The sequence below is a fragment of the Lactuca serriola genome, chromosome 7 (genome assembly GCF_051521515.1).
Source record: "Lactuca serriola cultivar US96UC23 chromosome 7, Lser_US96UC23_V15, whole genome shotgun sequence".
NCBI lineage: Eukaryota > Viridiplantae > Streptophyta > Magnoliopsida > Asterales > Asteraceae > Lactuca > Lactuca serriola.
Window position 1 is genome coordinate 96,684,589 of NC_136414.1, and position 7,572 is coordinate 96,692,160.

Here is a 7,572-nt window from a genome sequence, read left to right on the forward strand (position 1 = left end):
CCATGCGTAGGTGAGACTGTACTCTACAACTTTCATTTAGACTCCGTCGGCCAGTTTTGACTTTATTTTTAATAGTATATTTTTAGTAGGCCGAGACTGCTAAAGTCCGTTAAAAATCCTTAACATTTCTATCCGATGTCCATTTTCGTCTGTCTTTTTATCGTTGCGATGCTCTTGCCGAGATCTTCAACTTTCATTTAGATTGCGTTGGGTAAAAATGACTCGATCTCTACTTCGAGGTTTTAGCCGTCTACTGCTATTCTGAAACTTTTAAAAATCATAACCTCCTCATATGAAGTCAGATTTGATAGTTCTTTTTATGCATAATTACAGCTTAACGATATCTACGACTTTTTATTTAGAAGCCTAAGGTTGTAAAGTATTTTATTGGATCTTCGTATTTTACGCTTAACAACGTTTTACTGGTATTGTTACGAATCTTAAAATGGTCATAACTTCTTCGTTATAACTCGGATTTTTGTGTCCTTTATATTGTTGGAAACCACATCCCGTTATTTATCACATGGTATCCTCAAATCGGACATCATGAACACTTTAATTTGTGACGCTATTTCTATTAGTTCACACAAGGTTACAAAAGAAGTTGATTTTTAGTCAATATATTGATTTGAAATAACGGGTTGTTACATCATCCCCCCGTTAGAGGGAATTTCGTCCCGAAATTAGTTTACAAGATAAGCATTTATGGACTAGGGAAGAGATGCGGGTACTTCTGTTGCATCTAATCTTCTCACTCCCAAGTGAATTCAGGTCCTCGCTTAGCATTCCAACGAACCTTCACTATCGATATGCGACTTTGTTTAGTTCATTTGATTTCCCTATCCATGACTTCGACTGGTTCTTCTACAAACTTAAGGTTTTCGTTAAGCTCGATTTCATCGAGTGGAATTACAAGTGTTTCGTCGGATAAACACTTCTTGAGATTTGACACGTGAAATACTGGGTGTACTTTGTTCAGTTCAATTAGAAGTTGGAGCTTGTAAGCTACTGGACCAATTCTTGCAATAATTTCAAAAGGACCAATGTACCTCGGGTTTAGTTTTCCACACTTCTCAAAACATATCATGCCTTTCCAGGGTGAGACCTTTAACAGGACGCGGTCACCAACTTGGAATTCCAAGGGTTTTCGTCTCTTGTCGGCATAGCTTTTTTTTGTCTATCTCTCGAGGCTTTCAATCGTTCCCGAATTTGAACGATCTTTTCAGTTGTTTCCTGAATGATTTTCGGACCTGTGATAGTGCTATCAGGGACTTGGTCTTTTGCTAACTGCGTGTCGCCCACTTCCGCCCAACACAAAGGTGATCTGCACTTGCGGCCGTAAAGGGATTCGAAAGGAGCAGCCTTGATACTAGTATGATAACTGTTGTTATAAGAGAACTCAACTAGCGGTAGGTGGACGTCCCATGCTTTACCGAAGTCGATGACACATGCTCGCAACATGTCTTCCAGAGTTTGGATTGTTCTCTCACTTTGTCCGTCAGTTTGAGGGTGATAGGCCGTACTCATGTCTAATCTTGTACCCAAGACCTTTTGTAGTGTCTGCCAGAACCTTGAGGTAAATCTGCTGTCTCTATCTGAGATGATGGATTTCGGTACTCCATGAAGTCATATAATTTCCCAGATATAGGTTCGTGCTTGTTTCTCCATCTTATCATTCTTTTTGATTGATAATAAGTGGGCGGATTTGGTTAGCCTGTCGACGATCACCCAGATGGTATCGTGACCACCCTGTGTCTTGGGTAGTTTGGTTATGAAATCCATGGAAATCTGCTCCCACTTCCACTTAGGTATCTCGGGCTGATGGAGTAAACCTGAGGGTTTTTGATGCTCTACCTTGATTTTGGCGCAAGTTAGGAACTTGCCCACAAAGGTAGCAATTTTTGCTTTCATAGTCGGCCACCAGTAAAGTTGCTTGAGATCCAGATACATTTTATCCGAGCCTGGGTGCACTGAGTATGGGGTTTTGTGTGCTTCTGACATAACCATATCTCTAATCCCGCCGAACTTCGGCTTCTAGATCCGGTTCATGAAGTAACGAATTCCGTCGCTCTTGATTTCAAGATTCTTGTCCATTCCTCTAAGTGCTTAAACTGCCACGTTTTCGGGTTTCAAGGCTTCCAATTGAGCTTCCTGGATTTGTGTTGGTAGGTGGGAATCGATTGTCATGGTTAATGATTTCACTTTTTGCCCAAAATACTCCTTACGACTATGGGCATCTGCCACAACCTTGGCTTTGCCTGGATGATAACGAATTTCACATTCGTAATCGTTTAGTAGTTCGACCCAACGTCATTGCCTCATGTTTAATTCCTTCTGGTCGAATATGTGTTGAAGGCTTTTGTGGTCGGTGAATATGGTACACTTAGTACCATATATGTAGTGTCTCCATATCTTTAAAGCGAACACTACCGCTCCCAGTTCCAAGTCATGAGTGGTATAGTTGACTTCGTGAGTTTTCAGTTGTCGGGAGGCGTATGTAATAACCTTTCCTCTCTACATCAACACAGATCCCAACCCTTGATTGGAAGCATCGCAGTATACTACAAAGTCTTTTGTCCCCTCTGGAAGAGACAAAATGGGAGCACTGCACAGGGCTTGTTTCAAGGTCTGAAATGCCACATCTTGTTTTTCTCCCCATTTGTAGGTTACACCCTTCTGAGTCAGAGAGGTAAGAGGTTTAGCAATGCTGGAGAAGTTTTGTATGAATCTGCGGTAATAGCCAGCTAGGCCTAGGAATTGGCGAATCTCAGTTGGCATTGTAGACGCAACCCAATTCTTGATAGCCTTTACTTTATAAGGGTCCACGTGGATTCCCTCTTTGCTGACTACGTGACCTAGGAAGTCCACCTTCCTAATCTAGAACTCGCATTTTGAGAACTTTGCATAAAGCTTCTCGGTTCATAATGTTTCTAAGACTTGCCTCAGGTGTTGGCCATGCTCTTCTTTGCTCTTTGAATAAATGAGTATGTCATCTATGAATACAATCACAAATTTGTCCAAGAATGACCGACATACTCGATCCATTAAATCCATGAATACAGCAGGGGCATTGGTTAATCCGAACGACATTACTTCAAATTCGTAGCGACCGTATCTTGTTCGGAAGGCTGTCTTGGGAATGTTGCCTTCCAGGACTCATAGCTGGTGATATCCCGATCTTAGATCGATTTTGGAAAAGTAGTTCGCTCCTTGGAGTTGATCAAACAAATCATCAATTCGGGGTAGGGGATATCGGTTCTTGATGGTAAGCTTGTTGAGTTCTCAGTAATCGATACACATCCTGAATGATCCGTCCTTCTTTTTCACGAACAGTATTGGCGCTCCCCAAGGCGAGAAGCTTGGCCTGATGAACCCTTTGCTGAGTAGTTCATTCAGTTGGTTGGATAGTTCTTGCAACTATGCTAGGGCTAATCGATATGGTGCTTTGGCTATAGGGGTTGCGCCAGGGATTAGGTCAATCCTGAATTCCACTTGTCTGGTAGGTGGCACTCCGGGAAGATCTTCAGGAAACACATCGGGAAAATCACATACATCTGGCACATCCTTAATGTCTTCAAACTCTCGTTTCACATCTACCACCTGTGCTAGGAATGCGTGGTACTCCTTGTGCAAATACTTCTGGTCCTTGATGCACGAGATAATACGAAGAGTGGTACTGGGCTTGTCACCATATATCATGTGGGTTTTTCCATTTGGCAGATTAAGGTGCACGGCCTTTTCGTAACACAAGATATCCGCACGATGAGAGCATAGCCAGTCCATGCCTATGATGATGTCGAAACATTTTATTGAGACTGGCATGAGGTTGACTGGGAAAGACTTGTCGTTTAGTGAAAGGGTACAGTTTAAGTATATTTCTATTGCGTCTTCAGTTTTACCGTTTGCCATTTCCACTATAAATGTTTCGTTTAAGGATTGAGGTGTTGTTTTGAGTAGATTTTTAAAGTTATGACTCACGAAGCTCCTCTCCGCTCCACTATCAAATAAAATGTATGCATGAGAGTTGCCGAGGAGGAACGTACCCGTAACAACAGTGGGTTCTGCAACGGCTTCCTCCTGGCCCATTGCGAACAATCGGCCCCTTCCACCAGTGCTCTTGTTGTTTGCCTTAGGGTAGTCCCTACGGAAGTGCCCTGTTTCTCCGCACTCAAAGCAGGTGCGGCCCACTCCTATGTTCTCAGCGAGAGTGCTGGTTCTTTGTAGAAGCGGATGGTATGTCCCTTCTTGTGGCATCGGGAGCATTGAAATTCACGGCAAGGCCCGTGATGGTGAAAGTTGCACTTGCTGCACTTTGGTAGTTGACCCTTGTATGAACTTGTTGGTGCGGGGTTAGGAGGGATAGTAATAGCGTGAGCTGCCACTACTTGTTGCTTTCTGGGATTCTCTTGCAGGTCTTGCCCATTTCTCTTGTTCTAGGGCTTCCTGGGGTTCGATATCTCTTTTGGTGGGTTGGTGGCGATGGTGATGTTACCCTGCTTGACCCCATGGTTAATTAATCTTTGTGCCAGGCGCTTTGCGCTGTTGAATGTGATTGGGTTGGATGCTAAGACGTGTCCTTGAATTTGAGGCGACAGCCCCCAAATGTATCTCTCCACTTTCTTTGACTCAGGGTTGACCATTCCTGGGCATAGGGTGGATAGATCGCTAAACTGGGCCGTGTAGGCGGCTAGGTCGGAACCAGTCATCTTCAAATTCCATAATTCCTGTTCCAACTTTTGAATCTCGCCCCTCGAGTAGTACTCTTCTAATAGTAGGACTTTCAAGTCCTCCCATGTTATAGCATTTGCATCTGTAAGAGTTACAGACTTCACATGGCCCTTCCACCATGTAAGGGCTCGGTCGGTGAATGTACAGACAGCAAATTTGACTTTTCTGTTTTCTCCGTAGGAACAGATTTCAAAGACCATTTCAGTCTTCTCAAACCATTGCATCAGTGCAATGACTCCTCCCGTACCATTAAACATCTTTGGTTTGGTGTTCGAGAACTCTTTGTAAGAGCATTCCCTGACAGGTCCAACCCCATGGTTTTGATGATTGGTGCTACTTCCAGCCCCTCCATTGCCGTTGGAGTTAATTTTTGATAGGGCTGCCGTTACTGCCGCGGTGATAGTAGCTTACACCATGGCGGGATCATAAACTGGCGGTGGTGGTGGCGGTGTTGGAGTTGTGTTTATCCATGCTGATCTACGAGGAGGCATTGTTCTGGTAAAGAAAAAAACAATGAAGACTATAAGTCTTTAATGATTGACAATTGTGCATTAGAGGGTTAGTTATATCGGCAATTTGTTTTGACCTTAGTCAATGATTTCGAAGTTGATATAATAATTTAGATAATCTGGTGAATTACGAGAGGTATGCAAATGTATTTAAAGGAATACTTCATATATATTAAACATATGGTGCGTTACATTTTTCTTTGTGGTTAGGAAAATTTGACCTATCTAAAGGTCTCCGATTACAAGGTTAAGGAAAGTAAAAACTTTATCCGAGGTCCTATTCTATAACAAATTTTTTGGAGTCGGGCAAGTCCTACTTGCGATGCGTTTTGCATTTGGAGCTAGACTCCGCGTCCGATTATTTGGCTCCCATTAAACGTCTTTCTAAGACCGCTTGTTGTTCCTTCATCTCTCTTATTTCTGCAAGTGCTGCCTCCATTTGGCTTTGAAGCGTCCCTGTGTGGAGTTGGGTATCTTCGTGTAGTTCGTCCAGGCGACGAATGTCTGCGGCGTTACCATGTACAACAACATTGATCTCAGGAACTCGAACCGCTTGAACTCCCGATTGGTAGGACTGGTTGGCTATCTTGCCCATAATGACGAGAAGTTCTCGATCGGCTGAACTTCCACCACTGACATCATAGAACTCCTGCCACATGCCAAAGGGAGAGCGTAAACCCAGTTGTTGGCTCCAATGGTGGATATGGTTCCCCCAAATGGGAGTGGGACCTTGATAGCCCATTCTAATTGCGGGAGGTCGGGGAGCTGGTGGGTTGATTATCTCCGGCTCTGAGTCTGTTCCATCAACACTTTCCTCTTCCTCCTCCATAGGCTCTTCTTCCTCTTTGACTTCTTCTTCGACTTCCTCTGGGTCTTCTTCTGGATCTTCTTCTAACCATCCATCGTTACTTTGGTTTGGGTAGTAGGGATCTCCCGGTATATGGAATCCAGACATTTTGTCTGTACGAGAATAGAGGTATGAAATTTGTCTAAAAGCTAATGCATATAAGTGACAAATTGCAGTGTAACTATCGCATAAAATACTCCTAAAGTATTCTAAACGTATTGTTTGGTTTCAAAAAAGTTATGTTTTAGGTAAGTTTTAGGCTCGTTGTCCACTGCAGCTACTCCTTGGGACATGTTAGTCGGCTCTCGGATAAATATAGTTGATCATGCTATATCCATCCCAGTTCCGATTACATGTTCTAAGGCATATCTACACTGCACAACTCATCTATAATACTTCTTTATTGTTCTTATTATGATACCGACTCTAGTATGAAATGAATGCATGTATAATTAAAAAAAAATATGACTCTAAATCAGAGTGTTTTTGCCCAGTTGCGTTTATAGTTGTATATCAAAAATAGGTTTTGATATATTTAGTTCACTATAAACAATGCTTTGATACCAATCTGTCACACCCCCAAACCTGAACGGCGGAAACGTTCGGGGGCGGATGACATCATGTCTAGTATCACAACAATTGTATAGTAAATAAAGTACACACCACCATATTACATTAGTTGAAAAGTTTACATGACTGTATCAATACAAGTTCAAAAGTTGATTACACAAATCATGATTCAAAAATATGCAAGTAACGTCATCGCGTTAAGCTTCAAAAGATTGTTGACAACCTGCCTTAGTGATTCCCTGAGAACACAAGTTATTTCAAAGAAAAACTGTCAATAATTAAGTTGGTGAGTTCATAAGTAGTGGTTTGAATAAATGTATGCCATTCGAAAGTTTGTGTATTTAATTTCAGAAATTTCTATATTTTCTTACAAATCGTGTAGTAAATCGTTTCAAATGTGTAATGTATGTTTCGAAACAGGAAAATCCCTTATTTCCCTAAATGTATAAATGCAGTCTTTAAATGTTCAAGACTGTAAACTGTAAACACTATACCATGTTCAAAATGTTGTTGTATAGTCTTATTATAAAAGTAAACCATATGAAGTTCGTTTAGGTGCGTAAAAGTAAATCAAAATACTACTATTCCCATAAAGACATGATACTGCATTAATCGTATATTCGGTGAGTTCTCATAACCATACTATCATATTTGCCTGCATGCTACGGTCTTCAGGCGTTGAAACGTTATGATACTTGTCACAACGCAGACTGTCGCTAACAGTCAGGGTGCGGGATCATTAGTCCCGTATAGATCTATACACACTTGCCACGCTCTCCGGGCGGGAGATTCTGGTTATAAGACAGGACTTACTGTAATACCTCCATTGGGTATAGTGAAGATGTTGTCTCGCAAATTCTCAATTATGTTACATATCATAAGTGTATGTTTGTTGTCGCAAAGTCTATCGTTTTTCAA

General features: G+C 41.9%; 1 protein-coding gene across 1 annotated transcript; it reads right to left on the minus strand.

The window, feature by feature from the left end:
- Positions 1-3,417: 3,417 nt before the first annotated feature.
- Positions 3,418-4,254, minus strand: LOC145064240 (uncharacterized). Its single transcript, XM_079011724.1, has one exon. The coding sequence runs from the start codon at positions 4,252-4,254 to the stop codon at positions 3,418-3,420; it is 837 nt and encodes a 278-aa protein (XP_078867850.1).
- Between the last annotated feature and the right edge of the window lie 3,318 nt (positions 4,255-7,572).